Source organism: Corvus hawaiiensis, chromosome 16 (assembly GCF_020740725.1).
Source record: "Corvus hawaiiensis isolate bCorHaw1 chromosome 16, bCorHaw1.pri.cur, whole genome shotgun sequence".
NCBI lineage: Eukaryota > Metazoa > Chordata > Aves > Passeriformes > Corvidae > Corvus > Corvus hawaiiensis.
The window spans coordinates 9,398,701-9,419,134 of record NC_063228.1 but is presented as its reverse complement, the minus strand read 5'-3'; the positions used below and the strand labels follow the sequence as shown (position 1 = coordinate 9,419,134).

Here is a 20,434-nt window from a genome sequence, read left to right as displayed (position 1 = left end):
TAATGGCAATTTCATTACAGAGCTATGACTAGAAACTTGAAACTGTTCTAAGCAAAGTGATGGTCAGGTTTGTTTTTCATGAATGATAAGGAATGTTTCCTCATAAAATCAGTGTCTGTTCAGAAATTAACTTGAAAATTTAACAAGAATCTGGATTACTATGGGAGGAATGCAGTTTTCCAAACTTACAGCTTTGAAAAAATGAGAAATAGTTTAAGCCATTATTATAAATGCAAAAGGTACTCTTTAAACTAGAGTTAGTCATTGATGAGACAGAGCACAGCTTTTAGAAAACAAGCACATTTACTTTTGGAAGCTTTTTATAAAATACCATCTCATTCTTTTTAACACAAGAATTCATCTATTAATTTGCTTCTGAAGATATGAGCACTTTGTTTCACATGGCCAAACCCCCCATGCCAGAGCAGCAGAATCAGTTAGGCTGTTCTTGGCCAACACCCCATTGCAAACATGTTCACTTGGACCCCTCAATAGTTGGAGTGGCCTTTGTGAAACAAATCCACTGTGCTCAGTGCCCTACTCGCACAACATTGCAGAAAAATTTCCTACCATTTACATAAGTGAAAGCTGTCACCTGTGATTCTGTTTTGTGCCAGGGTTCAGTGGTTGTGGATTCAGTATCAGCACAAGATGGCCTGTTCTGCCCACTAGGGGTGACAACAGTTGTTCAACTACAGCCGCTTTAAGCTGTGCTTTTTTTTTTTTTTTTGCAAAGCTGTAAGATAAACTTCCTGCATATCCCTTTATCTCTCTTACTCCAGATTAACAACAAAAACACAGTTCCCCTCAATAAAGTATATATGAGGTCCTAAGTGAATTGCAGCGCCCCTGGGTAAAATCCTTGAGCCATTAAAGCTGAGAGCTTTGCTAGGACTTTTGACCAATCAGAATTTCATCTAATTGGCTTAAACTGGCCATTACTCAAGAACTGCCAAGATCCTGTTTTTGTTGCAAGGCTCAGAAACTGCTCCTACCCTTGCCTCAGAGTCACACCCACACACCCAAGACCATTCTGTACTCCAGGGCTGGAATTGTTGGTCGCAGTGCCCTGCTGATAAATGAAATGCTGGCGGGCATTCACTGCACCTCTCTGTGTCGTGGCATTCTTTGCTGTGTTGTCCAGAATGGCTGACTGCAGGCTTCCTAAAACAATCCAGTCCAGCATCATCAAACAGGGTTTGTAGGCACAGAGGACCAGCTCATTACAGCCAGCAAAAGGGACAGCAATAGGAAGCACAAGGTTTAGTATGTGTGGAGAATGTGGTGAGAGAAAATAATAAAGCAGTTCAAAAGTGATCAAATTAGCCCTTGAAGAGAAAGTGTCTACATGGCAAAGGCTGGGGTTTTTTTTCTCTTGGCTGGTGTTGTGTGAACTAACAATGAAAAGGGTAAAAACTGCTGGTTTTGAGAGTTTATTGTGGACACTTCCAGCTAAACAAGCGCTGACTCCAATAATGTCCAAACTTTGTTATGTACATTCTCTTTTGTGTATGCTCATGGGTGTGTATAGATAGCTGCTTCTCAAATGTGCATTTCCTCTAATTGACAAGGAGTGAATGGTAAAAAGCAATTGGATTATTTTGGATTATGTTGCAAATTCATTACAGATTCAGAAGTGTAGTTGCAGCCTTAAGCTTGGGTGTACAGACATGTCGCTTAAATGTATGAGCTGAAACCAAAATTATGTTACTGAAGGAATCTTAAAAGCTATTTAGATGTGATAACTAAAAATTCAAGATTAAATTAAAATCCACATTGGAATCATCTGGGAATGATTATCAATGCAGTTTTGTAGCATGGTTCCAGAGACTTTTCCAACTATTTTTCTATTATAAAAATCAACAAAAAAGTTAGTTCATAAATATTCAACACACTCAGTTCCCTTCTTGACTTTATCTTATGATAATAAAACTGGAATCAGAGCCAATATGTACATTTCAAGGAAATTTATAATGTAAAGCAGAGGACATAGAACAAAGTACTGAAAATCATTTATGATAGAAACTATAGATTGAAGTTGGGGCAAGTCTCTCCCTGAGTAGCATCTCACAATTGCCTCATAATATTGGGATGTGTATTCATAAGCTTTTTAATGTATGCAGCCAACCTCTTCTTCTTTATTGTGTAACCACTGCACAGATTCTGCTTGGCAAAGCTGGGATAACTGATTGAAAAATTAGGAGGGAATTGATTTTACAGAATGTTACATTTCTGATGAGAGTATTTTAACATCTAAAATACAGTATCAAAGTTTTGTACAGCCAGAGTGATAAAAAATGTCTTTATAGCTGTGAATATACCAGTTAATAATGGTTAATGCTTGCACTTGAATATGTGGACAGAACTGATCTATTTGTGAATTTACGTTTTTGTCATTTTTGTTACAAATCTGTGACTTTTGAGACAAAATGAGGGTGGGAGTTCAAGGATTTAGAGAGATTATTAAGCTCTAAGTCAACAGTGAAAAACAGTATTGTTTTGGCATGAAAAAGGCAAGCAGAGCTTGTGTGAAGGTAAAACCAACAAAAGCAAAAGGTACTTTTTGTTTGCCTTTCAGTGAGGTGACTCTTACCATATTAAAAAATAAGGTGTATCAGACTCTATCCTTCTTCATTTTGATGAGCACAAATCTGGCAGAATACAATCATAAAAAGGTTGTGTTGATGGCTTGTGGGTTTTTTCCAAAACATGATTCCTATTAGTTTGGCAGTGTTTTCTGTACTAGTTTTTAACATCAAGAATCCCAGTGACATGAAAGATTACAACAGGCTTGAAGCACTGATGATTGATATTGCTGACAGTTGTGGTTAATAGTGGGAATATTTGGCACTGAAAGTTATTCAGCATTGAGAATACTGTTATTTGGTGTGCCTGTCCAAAGACAAAATACAATCTTAGATATTAAAGTCAGTAGTATATGATAGAAATAGCACCTCATTAATCAAATTCATTAAGTAAAATTTAGATTGCAAAGCAAAATTGAAATCACAAGGGAAACACCTCACTGTTTTCCAAAGATACTGAACTTTTCATCTTGTAGATGGTAAATACATCCCTGTACCATTGGGCAACATTTCAAAGTACAACTCTGCACCCCAATGACAGCAAAATGATTCTCATCCTTCAGATGTGCTATTGAAGTCTGCTGGTGTGTGACTCAAAGCTGCTATATAATAGTCTGGTACAGCAATGCTCTCTTCTGTCATACCAATACTTTTATTTTATTAAATAATCATTCCACCTTTTAACTGCAGTATAAAATGCAAAAATATATTCTTAATATTTTGATTACCATAATGTTAATTCTTGCCACTAAAGGATAATGTCAGTGACTGACTGTATTTCTCCCAAATACATTTTACATTGAGGAATATGTTTATTAAGATATGTCAAATGATTTCTCTGAATTAAAAGCTGAATAGAAGTAAATTATAGGATGCAAGGCAGTAATCCAATCTCATTGTTCTTATTGTACAATAAATGAAGAAAGATGGAGCAAAAACTTCACTGTGCAGTTCTAATGGAAATCCTTATATGCCTAGCCAATACAACTCAAACCTAAAATTGCATGCAGGATCCGTAATAGTCTCACAGAGTATCCAATAAACTCTTAACAAGAAATATTTTAGAACAAAGAAGAGACCCACTGAACATATGGAATGATGTTAAATTCACAGTTTGATTTGATTACAAACCCAATTCCTTAGTCCTGTTCACGCAAAATTTTATGTTTACTGTTGCTTTTGCTTTCCATTTTTTTTTTCATTTGCCAGCTTAAGCAAACAGGATGATTCCAAAGGCATGGAATTAACTGTTTGGTGGGAGCACTGCTAGAGTTCTGACATAGCACACTTAGTGAAGACTGGCGTAGTTATAAATAAATAGATATTGCGTATGATATAGAGTAACATTTTCTAAATCATCCTGATTTTTAAAAATTTAATTGATGAAATCTACCAACAGTCAATGACAGATGAGATATTTCATTTGTTTTACTTTTTTTCTTTCCTAAACAACCCCAGAATCTCTCATTCTCAGGTTGTAAATAACTTCTTTGAAAATATTCTTTGGTGTTTCAAGAAGTTGCAGAGCATCTTCTCCTAAATCAGCCATCATGCATCTGAATTAAAATCTGAATGTAAATTAGAAACATTTTATATTAATGATTGTGAGGCTAAACACATATTCAGAATTGATTAAATGTTACTGTCTTCCAGTGCCTGAGTAGCAAGAGGAATGGCTTTTCAGACTCTACATTTATACAGGAAATTATTTTTCCAGCATGGGAGCTCTGGATATCTGGAATGCATTGCTATAGCTGTAGTTATATTAACAAAAATTCTATCACTAATTTGTTAATGCTTTGAAGTTCTACTTGTAGTAAGATTTCAGGTTAAGTCAGTATGTAGGAATTAATTTAAAGGTTTAAAAAGGTCTCAACATAGCTGTGACAAAGCAGCTTGCAGCTTCTAACCTCAAACAGAACTTCTTTTTTATTATACAATATTTCTTTTGACATGGCTGGTGATAGTAATGTGGGCTCTTACTTGGATGATTAGTTTGTAAGATGTATCACTTAAACGTGGACTTTGTCCTCTTAGTTGTATATTACAATCAGAATGCCATAAGTAGCTCTTTCTCAGGGTTAACTGAAAGTTAACTTGTGTTTAGCTCTGGAATGTAATCTAAATTATCAGATTTTTTTAAATAGTGTTCAGGTGTTTCCTGTATAGATCACAGAAACCCCAGTAAAATGGGTTTTTGCACACTGGCAGTGAAGAATAAGGTTTTGAATGGAAGCAAGTTCCCAGTATTGCTGGCTACAGTCCCCTCTGTCACAGCACTGTAGACTCTTGTGAACTAAGGACATCCTCCAGTTAAGATGGCCAGTTTATTCTCCCTCATTCTTCACTGTCTTGGAGCACTCCATCCACAGGACTTCTTCATTCCTTCTGTCAATCTGCTCAAACTATCTTTTTCTTGGCTGAAAACTTATTAGTGTTGTCTATCTTTCTACTCATAGAACAAGGCCCTGTCTACACAGCTCAACTTTTCAGTCTCTTGCCCTTCTAAGCGAACAGATTAACAGCCAATTAAAGTTTATGAAGAAAATAGTGCAATTCCTTGGGGCTAGACCCATGCACAAAGCCAGGCCTAAAAAAGCATTTCACTGTAATAAAACAACCCAGACACCAAAGGGGCTGAACAATGCCGTTTGCTCAGTGCTTTGGATTTTGCAGCCCTCTGTCCAAACAAGGGTTTGGTGGAATTTCAAGGCTCTGGTCACCAGAAACACAATGTTACAGTAATGCTGCACACCCCCAACAACCACTTCTTCAATATCATGCAATTAATTGTCCAACAGTTACTGTGTACGCAAATTAGTTCTCATGTTTTGATATGCTCCATGAGCTTTACATTTTGAACAGTACTTCTCTTTACTAATGTTTCTTAGTAAGCCTCTGTGCTTATTTCCAATGACCAATGGTAGGAATTACATTTAGGCAATGCAAGACAATGAATCATCTGATTTAAACATGTTATGTATGTTAAAAATAAAAATAATTAGTTTGCCAAAGGCAACAACAAAAAAAAAAGCTTATTCACTAGTGATGAAAGACTGCAAAATATTCTTGCAAATTCTAACTATTTTCACAGTGTCAAACTAGTGACAGTTCCTGTCACTGGAAAACACAGGCTGAGCTATGTGCAGGAATGGGGAGATGAACAGGGATAGGCAATACAGAATTTTTATTCTAATGTACAAGGACTTAAAAAAATACCCTCCTATTTAAATGCCTACTGTCTCAACACAGAAATAAAGAAAAAACAAAAGTTAACTTATCATAAGGCACCAGTTATGGAGATAGCATAGCTTTGTTTTCAGCATTAGCATTTGTTGTGAGTCAGTATCCAGGACAACTGACAATCAAATGCAGCAGCAAACACAACATTGAATGTATTTTTTAAAAGGTCATTTTAATAACGTGCTGCAAATCTTTAGCCAGTATTAAAGCTGGCCATTTGAAACAGTGAAACATTTCCTTCTTTAAATCGTGTGTTTAAAATCCATTTTTTAATAGTTAAATGCAAAATAAAGAAATAATTCATACATGTCAAACTAACTAAAAGCTAGCACTTTTCATCTTAAAACCTCCTTAATCTTACATAACTGGCTTTCTTTTAAAGTCACCTTTATCTTGGGAGCCTGCATAAATTGTTTAAATTTACTAGTGCAAGGCTGGTTATTGGGAAAGAGTAACAGAGCTTTTACTGATCATTAGGGAAAAGTGACTGTGAATTGCACCAACTGAAGTACTTTTTCACTGTGTTATCATAGCTCATGAATCAGAAATAATAGCAGTAATCACGTTTCAGAAATGAGGATGTAGCTATGAAGCCTCCTAACTCCCACTCCATCACTGTTATAATCCCAACAAGTTAAATAAATCCCTTACGTCTAACACAATAAGTAGGAAAAAAAAAACCACAACCAAAAAAAAACCCAAAACAAGAAGAGAAAAGAATACCTGGAATGCTGCTGCTCTCTTAAGTTTCCTGAAAGTCAGAGATGAACACAAGAACTCAAATTCTGCAGTAAGGTTTGCTTTTGGTTTGTTGTTTTTAACATAACTTTTTTACTTTATTTTATTTAACATCTCATGTTAGAAGACTTGAATGCTACACTTTGTAATAGAAATCCGCTGCTTGTTTACAAAGCACCCCTGCATTCTAATGTGTATGAATGAAGGGGAATAACAGAAAAGCAGTCCTAAGGAAAGCACAGTACTGGAAGGAAATTATGACAACAACCACTAAGGACAAAACAGCTTTTACTAAAAATCATCTAGGTTGTCTGGATTCACATGGATTCACAAAGAAAAAACCTGTGTTTTTCAGGAACGTCCAAAATGCCTGTTCTTTTCTGAATATCAAAGACACAGGGACGAGAAACAAAGTAAACTGCAAGACTCTGAAAAGAGCTTTTGGCCTTCCACTGGCCTGCGAGTTTTGGCAAATAGCTGCAGGCATCAGAGAAAATCCTTGTCCTCTGGTAACAAACAGTCCAGAAACAGAAACACACTCATTTTCAGTGTCAGAGAGATCATGTGAAGTTTGTCATTTTGACAAAAGAGCTTCCCTTCACAAAATACTTTCAGAACATGTTGGCAACATCAGCAAAATGTTTTCGGGAGGACAGAAAGAGCAAATGAACATTGAAATTAGAACACTTTTAATAGTGTCTGGCCTTCAAGAGCTTGTCTTCAGTATTCTGAAAGACACAGTATGGAAGGGGTATGTAACGCCTAAGAAATTCTTCCTCCCATCTTCATATTTATGGAGCAATGTGAAAAGTACATCAGTCTCAAATATTTGTCTCATTATGAGATGGCAAGTAGATAGAAAGTGGTAACTTAAAAAACTTTAAAAATGCATATTAAAGTTTATGATGCAATAATTTTACACTATTTAATTATAAGTAAAGATCTGGAATAGAATTTCTGTGAAACCTGTGATTCAGTCTGGTTTATTTGCTTATTTAAAAGTACCCCGAAAAAGCCGGTCACTTTTCCAGCATTGGTAGTAGGTAATGCGTCACTGCCAAAGTTTCTGTGTGTAATATCCACTCTTGCAGTGTTTCAGAACTTCACTATAAAATTATGATTTGCTAAGATACTGACCTTTGAAAATTTGTCTTAATAATTTTGTCTTTATATAAAGATCTTTTTCCTACACCACAAATGCATGTTTTCAACAGATTTCAATCACTTTTGATGTTCTGGCTAATTCTAGCTGGTCATTTAGTCATGTTTTACATGAATTTATGAGAATAAAATGTCAACAAATACGGAACAACAATCCACTTGCTATGAAGTAAATGTACACAATATTGGTTATAGAATGCCTTGAGTAATTTCACCACTTGAAGCCTTGAGCTGAACAATCTAAAATTATTGACTTAATGCATAAAGTTGATTAAAGGCTGAAACAATTACCATCAGAGCTGCTGGCTTCTGAGGTTTCCTTCTGTAGCAGGAATGCCTGAGAAGCATATGAAGCATTGTTGGGACTACCCCTATACATGACCCAAAGGATTAGGACAGCTCAAAAGTAGCAGCAATGCTTCGGTGTTGTAAATTGCAGTGGTGCAAGAACTGCTTCCCATATCATTCTTCCATCTGTGCCAGAGGGCCATATTCTGAGACAGAGGTGGTTTGGATGTCTGGGGTCAGCACAAACCAACATGCTATTAAATGTATGAATTTTTTCTTCCTTGATGTAGTAACTATGAGGCCCTGAGTAGCATTTATATGCAAGAGTTCCTAGAAGCAAGGTTTAAATCTGAATTCAAATCCAAGAAACAATGAGTTTAAAGGCTTCCTGTGTTATGTTGTATATTGTAGTATATACAAAGAGTTTTAAGCAAAATATCAGTGTGATCATTACAAAAATCTAGATAAAATCAATGCAGCAAGAACCTCTTTACTTTCTGGCTCCTTCATTAACTGGGATTCTGAATAAACACTTCACATGTGAAAGAAAATAATGGAACCAAACTTCATTACTATTTGGTACCATTCTTGCAAACGTGGCCATGGGAAGGATCAGACATCAGCAAGGAGCTGATACACAGAGCAAAGAGATGCAGTGCATATTCCCATCCTCCCTTCAGAAGTCAAGCACCTCAGCTGCAGGGTGTTAGAGCACCTCTGTCTGAGGGAGCAGCCTAGGTTCCCCTCCAGAAGTGGTGATTTTACGCAGGTAGGGTGTGTGCTTCCCTCTCTGCACTGTACATCTGCACAGCCCCAGGTGGAAACACTTTGCTGGAGAGCAGGGCAGACAGATGAGGAGTCACATCTCCCTGTATGTGGTACCTTTATTCCAGGGCACAGCTTTAATTCTCTCCCATTACTCTGTAAGGATGCACATAAGGAAAGGCCATCAGCATCTCCCACAAAGCAGGAGTGCAGGCAGCATGTGGATCTGCTCCTTCTCCCATTGTCTTCACACCCTTCCACAAAAAGAAAGCACCAACAACTGCACAATGCAGTCCAGATAAATCTCCAAATATAAGCAAATTTTCTTTCTATAGTAAGGAAAAGAGGAGTGCACATACGTTAAATGTTTCAAAATGCAAATACCGATGCAGCAAAAGTATATTTGCAGTAAAATGCACATCTACACTGATCTTCAGCACTGAATAAAGCCACCTGCTGCCTAACAATCTAAACTTTCCGGAACAATACCTTTTTATTTTATAAATATATTGAACTTGATTTTGTAAATATATCTATAATTAAAGCATGTAGATATATATCTTTTTAAGATATGGTTGAATATAAGTTACATAACGATACATCCAAATTAAATTTGCAGTGGCATTGTTCATCACAAGAGGAATACGTATCTGAGCATGAGAAAGATCTGTACTGTGCTCTAATACAGACTGAGAAATAGGTTGTCTAGGACTTCAGAACCACTTGAATTGTCACCATATCTCCTCTGAAGCTCCAAGGTGGACTTTTTTCTTGCCTTCAATAACATAAACATGTAATAGCAGGTACAGAATAAAAATATTATGAAAAACTTAAAATAATAATCTCCTCATCTTTCCCTTGAGAAAATGAAAACCACATACAACTTGATGCTATCCAGAGAAGTATTTAATTATTTTACTAGTGGATATGATCTAACAGCCTAATGAGACCACTTTGCTACTGGATGTTACAGCCCTATGAAACATGTTAAGTTTGCTGTAACCACAACAGTTTGTATTTTGGTATAACAAAACACAGAATAAGGCAAAGGTTGATTAGCTGAGCAAAAACAACAGGTAGAAGAAGACAAAGATACAAACCCAATATTAGTCAACCAAGAAAATTAATTAAAACTAAATGTAATAGCTAATTTTCAATTTTCCTATTCAAAATTTATTTCTCTTTGTGTTGCAATAATCTGTACTAGGAAAATAAATATTTCTGATTCTGAGATAACGAGTATTTATAATTTGCAAGAACCCAGGTACTGTTGATCTTCATTTGACATTCAACAATATTAGTTTCATAGTGCTCATTTCAGTGCCAGCATTCCAGATATTGATAAAGTTAAAACGCAACTTACGTAAGTTATTTGGAGGAGGTCTCGTCTCCATGTTTTCATAATGTTGTACGTGTACTACAATGTTTAGATCTCTTTCCATATGGTCTGTTGTACAAGGACCTTGAGGTCGCATAACATCAGCAAGAGCCCTGAAAACCAAACAAAACCAGAATGAATCTGCAAAGTCTCTAAGACGTTAACAATATGTGCCAAGATCTATTTCAGTTTGAGATGCAGTCGATCATAATGTCTGCTGGAGAAACCAGCTCCCTTCACAGTAAATGCAGGGAAGTAAATTCATTGTGAGACTTCACACCTAAGGCTCTTTTTAGGTTGTCTAGTGTGCTAGAAGTAAAACACACAAACACATTAAGTTCTTTAGGTGTCTTGGCTTTGGAGAAACATAATTTAATCTCCTTGAGACTTGTAGAGTTCTGCCACTGCATGTGCTCAGTAACATTACTGACATCTTGGTTAAGCTGAGCAGCTCAGCACCTAGCCCATGCCTACACCTTTCACAAACTGCTTATCTTCACACCAAGATTACCAACAGGGCCTGACAAAGGAAATTCTAACACATGCATTTGCAACTAACACACACAACACAGTGGTCTTCACAATTTTCATTCAAAAATGTCACTCAAGTTGAAAAGTCATATATCTTCCATGCAGAAATCCAGTGGGCAGGGATTTAAGGATTTCTCATCCAGATGGGGAGATCAAAAAGGTCTTTTTCTAATTTCTGTGAGTGTCCTAGTATTTAACATGGAGCAAAGATTGCACAGGAACACTCGCTGCTCCTTTGAAGCCAGTTCAGAAACAGGATGAAAGCTTTGTGCTAGCAAAGAGGGAGTAAGCAAAAGGTTCCTAAGTTAGGCCAGGCCCAGCCTGATGCTGGTTGTGGGCTTGCTCTGCAGAGCTCCAGGCAGTCTGACAGACCCATTCTGCACAGGTGTACTGTTTAAGGACCAGTTTCACTGTCAAGTGTCCTGCTGAGTGCAAGTCCCTCCTTAGGCACACGGATAAACACATACACCTGGATCAGCTCTGTGGATCCAGAGTTACTGAGGAAGTTTTAAGCTCTGAAACTCCCAGCATGGCAACATCTAACTCTGTCTGTGAGTCTGTGCTATTTTGCCAGAGTTCCATAGGAGCAGGATTAGCCCTTAGCTATGTGCCAAGATACCTGCTGAACTACTGTGCGCTAGGAAATAATTGGCCCACCTGCAGAAACTGTTGCCTTAGGCAAAGGAAGGCTGTAGTATGTGTTACCAGTGTCTTCAGGGTTCAATGCAAATCTTTTCTATTCAGGTCAATGCATCATGGACCATTATTTACCTCCTTTTTGTTTTATTGTTTTTAATTTTTAGACCTCTTGAGCAATTTTTTGAGGGTACAGACATATTTTCTGGGCACTATGCCCAGTTTAGTTTAATTTTCTGCAAAATTATATACAGTGTCCCAGATACTACATCAAGAAATACTAGCTTATAAACTAATAAATAAATAAAAATAAGCACACTCATTGGTGAAAGCCATGCCAAGTGCCATCTAGCTCTTCCTGTACTTCTGTGACATGATGATTTCTCAATCAAGCAGCACTATACTTTTAAATATTAAAAAGTAGCAAGCTTCATTTACGTTACAGAGAGAAATCCTGAGCTGGATCTTGCTTTCAGGTTGCTGGAACATTGCTGGAGTACACAGCTGAACAATACTGATGTTTTCTTGTGTTTATGGCTAACATTATGTTATTAAAATATTAGTTACAGTTGTTATCAACATGTTAGAGAATACTCTGTTGATCCTGTAAAAGGTCAGAAGACAGTAACCAAATGATTAATGGTATCAGAGTAATGCTCCCATTTGAAGCAGTGCTTATACAGCAGAAATAGCAGAGCTGGCCTACATAGCAGAATAATAAGAATTCAACAGAAGAGATCTCACAAAGACATGTAGAAATTATGCAAAAGGAAAGCATTCTATTGCAAAACAATTTAAAATCAGTGGGGACCAAAACCATTAATATCCAGTCAATTTATGCAAATACGTCTCTATACAGAGAAAATTATTGACATAAATATTAATTCTAATTCCAGAGGCAGCTGGACACATTTCTGAGAAGGGAAGAAAAGTAAATGAAAGATCCTACTCCAGTGTGGGAGTTAAAACTGTGAGATCTAAGTATTTCCCAACTTTGTGAGAGTGGATTTTCAGAAATCCTTTCCTCATTGCTCTTAATCTGATGATAAATATTGTTTGCTGTAGACTTTAAATAACACTGTGTATGATGGCAGATTAACTACTGCCTGTCTATAAAAATGTTAAGCTATCTTTTAGGATGGCTTTTTTCAAATGGTTTTTAAGGAATTACCTGTCCAACTCCTTCTGTATTAAGAAGAGATGAACTACTCACCATCAAGTTCTATTTTTAATAACACAGCACCTATGTTTATGCTGTGTTAGCCAAAGCTGTACAATCTTCTCAGGGCAGAATAGCTCATATAACTGAGAGCATGTCCTTATTCTCCACTGATGTCAGAGAAAGTTAAAAATGTGTAGCAGCTTCAGTATCACTGAAGTACAAAGGAAATGCTGTACCTGCATTTTGTTCTTTTAGGGATTTGCCCATATAATGAAATGGATAAAGGGAGGCTTGTTCCCCAGTACAGGACAAAATCCTCGAACAGATGTTTGCTTTGAAAAATTCCACATAGGCCAGGAGACTTTTATAATACCTTCATGCATTTGTCTCACCTAAATAGAGTCATTTAGATTTTGTCAATTATCTGAAGAAATTGTTATAGTCAGTGCCATTGAGATGTTAAACTTACACAGAGGGTCATTACCTACACCTATGTTATACTGAATGATTTTTTAAGGAAATGCAAAGTGCAAGATAACCTTCTAATCAGGGAAAAGTATCATTAAGACCTGTGCAGTGATATTGACTGTCATATTACAAAAGCAGAGAAGTGTTACCTACGTAGAAGTTCATGGCCCAGAACTATCCAAGTATCACACTTCAGCATTTCTCTTGCCATAAGATTTTTCTCTTTGGGTATGTAATACTGGTTTGAGGTGTTATAAAGCATGTGGAGCCAGGCATTTCCCTTGTGGGTACAAGCTGAAAGAAGCTGAAACACAGGTTATTTCATGAAAGGTCACTTGTCATATTTTGCCTCCAAAACTGGGTCAAAACCCATAAGGGAAATAATTTCACACATAGGATTCAGGATTTTGGCAAGTCAGGCTATTTTTGGCCCCAACTACATGTCTTTTGAATGATCAACAAAAGACTTCACTCCTGAGCTCAGCACTGGGCACTTTCTTCCTTGTGAAGGAAGAAAGAAGAGCTCAGATGGTTCACAATATTTGGAAGGCTGCTAACACACTGTCAGAAGCACTGTTTCAAAAAACAGGAGTTACATCATAAGAGCATGACTCTAAATATTGTCCTTTCAGTTCTTGGTTTGTTTGCACATTCTTTACAAGGATTAAAGAAGAAGACAAAAGTGCAGTTGTATTTACAGAATAATATCCTCCATGCAACAGAGAAGAAAGCTTTTTCATATTCTATTCATTTTTGAGAGAGAATTCTCCACTTGAACTGATGGAGCCTGGAAGGCCCATTGGTGTAGTCTCAAGCAGCAAGAACATGCTGCCCTCATATGCCTAACAAAGCTCCTGGTCTGCTTCAGCAGGCAGATCAAATCTGTGTCCTCTCATGCACAACACTGCCACATTCCCTCCCTTTGCCAGAGCTCCCTCCTACACCATCTGATTTCCCCATTCTCCTCAAAAACAGGAGTGTAAAGGAAGAGCTACTCTGGGTACTGCTACTACTGCTTGGTCTTGGACACTGTAGCTGAAGGGAATACTTACCTCCTTTTAACATCAAGGGACAAATTTGAAAATGAGGAGAAACAAAACATACGAGGTCTAAAAGGAAATACACCATGCAGAGTTAATACTGTACTCCCCTCTCAATTTTCATCTTCCAGATTTAGAGTTCCGTGCCAACAGAAAGAAAATGTCAACAGTGCCATACCTGGCCAGTTTCCTCAAAATAAAAGGAAGTAACAAGCTCTCTAAAAAAGGACAAGTCTTGACTTCTTTTCTAAAGGGACTTGCCCAATACAGAATTTTTTCCTATGGATTGTTTTCACTAATTAAATACATTTCCACAATGCTTTTTTCATTGTCAAATATTTCAGGAAAATTCAGTGAAGTTAATGGAGTGTTCTTGGTTTGTTTTGGTATAGTAGTAAACAAAATTTAATGAAAGGCAGTTGTATAGAAACTATGCTCAGTTAATAAAGAAACTTTTCTTTATTAACATTGTACCACTCTTAAACACACCAGTATGTAAGAAGTTGTCTTACTTGACCAGAAGATCTACTGACTGCAAGATGAAATAATGCAAGGAATTAAAAAGTGTGGCACAGTTTTGCTTCCTATTTAGAAGTCAATGTTCTTATTCCCACGTGTCAAGTCTCTGTTCATATTTTTAAATATTTTTAGTAAATGGAAAAATATGGAAATATATCATTTACACCAGTTGTACTCAGTTGTTCATTTTTCTTAAAAAATCAGCCCCCATTAAAAAAATCTGTTTCCATTAGGCACTGTCTTTTTTGACAAGCAGTACTATCCCTTTCCTAGGTGAATGTGTTCATAGAAATGAAGGGCATTCATATGTTTCATGTAGCCATTGGCTAGGCAAGGGAAAGGAGACAATCTTAGCTAAGGAAATAGATGACAAATAATTCTCTGGGTTTCTTTCTGGCAGCCAAAATGGAGTAACACTTAGTACTTTTGATTTGGCCTACCTAACACTCTCGATGCATTAAACTTCTGCTTATTAATAAGGTTCAGTACAGAAAAAAAACGTAGGAGGTGTTCTTCTTGTTTTGTTTCTCTGATATTGTGATGAATGTTATAAAAGAAGGTGACTATGAACATAGCCTCCATATTATATTAATTGTTGGTGCTATTAACTGTTTGAGCAGATAAATTATTTCTTAAGCATTTCAGCCTTTTTTCAGAACATTAGTAGTGTAAAATGAGCTAGAATTGAACATTTCAGTTAAACACTCACTTGAGGACTAAGAGGTTACTTCAATTCTTCACTCAATGAATATATTTTTAGATTGCCAAAGGGATTTACAAATCTAATTCCTTTTCAAATTAATGGTAAACCCATCCCACAACTGGAATAGGAGGGTGAGAATGTTGGGGTTTTTTAAAAAAAAAAAATCTGTAGATCTGCTTTTTCAGAACATGACTAGCTATTATGTGTACTGAGTGGGCGACTGTTTTTCCATGTGATCATGACTTTCCAAGTTTCTATATAATCCTGCCTTGAGCAGTTTCATGTACAAGCACAGACACTGTTAAGTAATCAAGGTAGCAGACGACCTTTGCTAAGATCCACTTCAGAAACCTAATCTTTATGCATACACGACTGAAGGATATCAGAATGATTTTCCAATCCCCCATAATTCTATTTCCATAAACTGAGACAGAATATCCTTTCAGAATACTTCACACCTGTACTTTAGATAGCAAATATTTCTACTCACAGAAACAGGACCTATTTATACCATAATTTGCAGGGATGGCTATAACTTCACTGTGTTCTGGGCTTTGTGACTGTTACGAGCCCTTCTTTTTTGCCTGCACAAAGACGCTATAGAGACTGAAGCAAGAGAGAGCTTTTTCCAAACTAGCTCAGTAGATTAAGATTTAAAAAATAAATTGGGACCCATGTATTATTTTTCTCAACTTATATTCAAAACGTGTAAAGGATTATCATACCTTGCTCAACAAAAACCATCTTTGCAGAAGTATCACTGACACACACTGTTGACTAAAATTTCTGCAATGTGCTTTTTTCCTCCGTAGTAAAAGCGTATCCATATCAGCCAGTTTATAAATAGCAAATAATAGCTCATGGACTGGTGATGCATTTGCAGGAGTATTTCTGTGACTTTCTCTTTTCATTTCAGGATAAGCAGTTAATCAAAAAGTCATGCAGAAACTTCAGTAAAAAATTAGGCTCCAGGTGTTGAGTTGATCTCTTGGACTGTCTTTCAAAGGACTGTCTTTCAAAGGATGATTCTTATCTAAGCTTTAAAGATTGTGAGCTACACCATTAGCAGTCAGGGCAAGAGGAAGCTTTCTGCCACACTGCATGTCCAGTAGAAGGTATCCTTTCATTGCATTTCATCACTTAAGTTGCCCAATATGCTGGGATCTATTTAGACTATTTAATGGATCTGTTTGCCTTTTTTAATGCCTTTCCCCCATCTGCTTTACTTTCATGTGCCTGGGATTAGCATAAAGAATCAGACAGGCTGCAAAGTTGACAAATGTGTTATGCCTTGATTTTGAACTGCTGTGACAATCTGGGTTTGGAATATGTTGTTAAAGCCATTGGGCTCTGTCCCGAGTTGCCCACCTGCCTATCCACCACTAGGCAGCCAGGATCTGGAGTAGATGGTACACAGCATGCCTAACTCTAGGTGGGGGAGGTTCTCTTTGATATAACTCAGCCATTACACCGTGGAGACAGAGTTAGAACACACACATGCATGGATGAGACAAGACTTTCACATTCCATTTTTTACCTCTCGACAGTAACTGAAAAAATGTTAAGAAATTCTACAATAGCTTTTCCTTTTTGTATCTTCCTCTTCCCTTCCACCCTGACTCATTTTCACAGCTTAGAAATTTTACAAATAGCTCACACACTTGCAAGGGCTGGGGGAGTAGGGAAGGTCCTGCCAAAACCATTTTGCAGCTGGAGAGGGAGGGTGAGATGGCATTTGTTTACATCCTTCAGTTGAGAAGTAAAAACATTTTCCAATCTTTGAAACAGTTGGAAGAGGGAACGCATCAGGCTTTCTATAATTCAGTGTTGCTGGTTTCAGAATTTTTTTTGTTCTTCTATTTATGCACAGTATATCTGGGAACACTTGCTGGATCTTGTTAGGGAGAGGGTCAGGCACTGCAGATAAAAATGGACTACTGTCTGAGCAGACTCCACAATTATCCCTGGTCTTCCTCAATATGCATGTTCTGTGATAACCCGGGCTGGGGGCACCACAGGAGCTCTGCTCAGCAAAGTTGGTCTCTCTCAGCCGCCTTGCAGGGGAATGCAGCCTGCCTGGCAGGAGTTGTTTGTTTGGCAGGGACACATGGGCTCCTCTCTCCTCTCTAGGGGCTGGGCAGGAGGTAGGGGAGAAGGGGACCCTGCTGCCTGGCACTCAGCCTTACCTGGACATGTGCTCCCGCTGGGGTCTGTGTGCCTTCTCCAGCCCTAGTTTGGTGAAGATCCCCACCAGCACCATGACTGCTACAACCCCACAGATGATGTAGACAATAAGGTTGGTTTTATCCCTGGTAGGGTCATGTAGAGGGTCGTCTATGCGGGAAGGAGGCTTCCCAGTGTTCATCCACAACGGCGTCTCATAGTTTGTGCAGGTGTTTTGATCCAACCTTGTCTTCCTGAACTTGCAGCAAAACCTGAAGCCACAAGTGCCACAGCAGAAGATGAACTCCCCCGAGCTGCAGTTAAAGGGGGGGTCCCACTGCCCCATCACGTCAAAGTAGCCCCTGCAGAAGTCTGGGGTGGGAGGGGGCTCGGAGGGGTCTATCTGTTCCCCGAGGCTGGAGTGGTTTCCTCCCGAGAGCACCACAAAGCTCCCCAGCTGCTGGCCAGCTTTCTCCTGAGCCCGACACACCAGCGTGAGAAGGTCCGCCACCAAGTAGCCGAAGAGCAGCCGAATAAAGCCTTCCATTCTGCCTCCCAGCCCCAGCTCAGCGATGCTGCTGCCGCCGCCGCTCGAGCTGCTGGATGCTGCGCTGCGCCAGGAGCTGAACATAAAGGGGCTCCGTCAGGGGCCGGGCGTCCGCTCAGCCCGCTCTCGCCTCCAGCACCACGGACAGCCCCGAACGGGCCGGGCAGGGTCCGCAGCCCCCGCGCAGGGTCCGCAGCCCGGCCCCGCTCCGCTCCGGAGCAGCGAGCGCGCGGCACTTGTGGAGCGGAGTGCGCGTGAGAGGGAACGCGGGAGGAGGAGGAGGAGGAGGAAGAGGAGGAGGAGGAGGACCGAGGGGTGGAGGTGGCGGCGGCGGCGTGCGGGGCAGCGCGCCGGGCTGGCGACAGGGGCGTGGAGGGGCCGCCAGCGGGAGGGCTGAGGCGAGGGCGCTGCAGGGGCGGGGAGGAGGAGAGAGGGCGAGAGAGGAGCCTCCCCGCTCAGCCTGGTGCCAGCGTGGGGCGCCGGGGGCACCCACCTTCCGCTCCTCCACGGAGCCCGGCGCGGTCTCTCGCACAACTCCCTCAGACACCCGCGGCGCCCGCCGAGCCCCGGCCGGGGCCGGGCTGCCAGGGCAGGGCGCGGGAGGCTGGACGGACCCGCCGCGGCATCCAGCCGGCGGGGATGGGAGATGTGCCGTGGCGGGCGGGCGAGCGCGGCGGCAGCGCGGAGAGCCCAGCCCGTCCTCTGAGGCGCCCACGGGAAGCTGCGCGCCAGAGACGGGGCTGCCGGTCTGCCTGTTCACCCCGGCAGTCCTGCTGAGGGGCCGGCGACTTCTCCCTTTCTCCCTTCCTGCCTCCCTCGCATCAGCCCCGCCGCAGAGCCAATCCCCACCTCGTCCCCCTCACCCGCTCCCCGCCATCCCTTACATAAGAGACTTCCCGCCCCGGCGGGCGCTCCCCACAGGTGCGTCTCCAAAAGCGCGGGAGCGCCTCCTCGTCCCCTCCCTCCCTCAGCCCGCCCCGCGCCGAGCGGGGTAAGGGGCAGCCGGGCCGGGGGCAGCTCCGCAGCAGGAGAGCCCCTCTGCCGCTAAGCAGAGCGCTCCTTCTCCCGGGAACTCCTCTCCGAGCGGTCTCCGGGGATGCACTCACCTGCGCGGCAGAGGCAGGTGCCGCGGGCGGAGCGGCGTCCATGGGGCCGCACCTCCGCTAAGGCCGGGCGGGAGCGGGCGCTGCCCTGGCCCCGGCGCACCGAGCACAGGTACAGCGGTGCTCGCAGAGCGTGCTGCCGACCGGGGCTTTGTCTGCTAAACATGAGCTGCTCTTGCACATCATTTATTTAAAAATCTCCTTACAATGTCAGTCAGTTGGCTCCAGAGGACACAGTGAGGCAGCGCGTTGTTTGCGAGATACAGAATTGAAATAACTTCCCCCAAACAGAGAACTGACTCTGGGAAAGACTTTTTAATGATTCACTCTCCATCCCTGTTACTTAACTCTCTCATCTCTGTCGTTTGTTTCGGCAGTAACCTGTGCAAGTAGCAATAACATTATCCTGAATACTTTGCTGCCACCAAATGTAGGAAATAAGCCCACTATGGCATGATTTAACAGTGTGGGTTGGTGCTGAAAGCCGCTTCCCTTTTCCTCGGGGCATGTCTGTGAGTGCCTTGCCGCGGCCCTGCGGGCTGCCCTTGGCTCTGGGGAAGGCTGTGTGCTGAGGCTCTGCCACGCCAGGCTGCCCTCCTTCTCCCTCTGCATCCCTCGCGCTCTTCAGGAACTTGGGCCAAGTCCGTGTGGAGTTGTTACGCGGTAAATAAACAGAAAGGTGAGGCAGAGGACAAAGCAGACGTTTGGAATCGGAGAGGGCTGTAGTTAGCTAATTGCAATCCTTTGCCTTCTCTTAAAAATAGACTCTAAGTACAGTGATGATTCCACTGAACAGTTTGACAGTAAGCCTGGCATCTTTGTCCAGGAGGTAGGTTAGAAAGCCCCTTTATTTCTCAGCAGAGAAAGACAATCATTCCCAGCCAAAAACCAGCCTTTCGGGGTTTTAATATTTAATTCTTAAAACCTCCACCTCATCAACATCCCCTTTCAAGTCTCCTCTGAAATCATATAATTCCTCCCTTGTGTTTTATTATTTAACACTTTGTGATGCAGTTTGTGCTGAAAATACTGCACAAAATGAATCTTTTCCATACTTATTATTGCATCTAGAGACATTTAAGGTCCAGTCTGTCAAGCACTTAAGATTATGCAAGTTTCCCTGTTGATTTGACGGCTAAAAAGCTGCTTAAATATTTTGCATGATTAGTGCTATACATGTGCGGAAATAATAACATCCAAACCCGATTTATTTTAGGGGTTATTAATCCTGACTAAATATGGTACAAGTTTCTTGTTTTGCTGAGTTCCTAGGGCTTTCCTTAAGAATCCCCCTACAAAAAAGAAGCCAGAGGGATTTAGGCTAGAACCTGACATCTGTGGGATTCAGGTTCATGAGATCAGAACTCAAACCTAAGTGGCATGTGCTTGGGAAAAGCAGGAAGG

The 20,434-nt window shown here is 40.5% G+C and overlaps 1 protein-coding gene across 3 annotated transcripts in view; it reads right to left on the bottom strand.

Annotated features, from left to right (window-relative positions):
- SHISA9 (shisa family member 9) overlaps positions 1-19,298 on the bottom strand; it is a 180,398-nt gene extending 161,100 nt beyond the window's left edge. Inside the window, exons 1-3 of one of the 3 annotated variants that reach the window (XM_048321137.1) lie at positions 19,034-19,298; positions 17,404-18,003; positions 10,144-10,271 (exon numbers count right to left, since the gene is read on the bottom strand). In XM_048321137.1, coding sequence (XP_048177094.1) covers positions 10,144-10,271; positions 17,404-17,927 — 652 coding nt within the window. In that variant the 5' untranslated portion in view covers positions 17,928-18,003; positions 19,034-19,298. Of the gene's footprint in view, positions 1-10,143; positions 10,272-17,403; positions 18,388-18,420; positions 18,522-19,033 lie in introns of those variants that run through there. The other 2 variants (XM_048321136.1, XM_048321135.1) reach the window with 2 other exon arrangements.
- Positions 19,299-20,434: the final 1,136 nt, after the last annotated feature.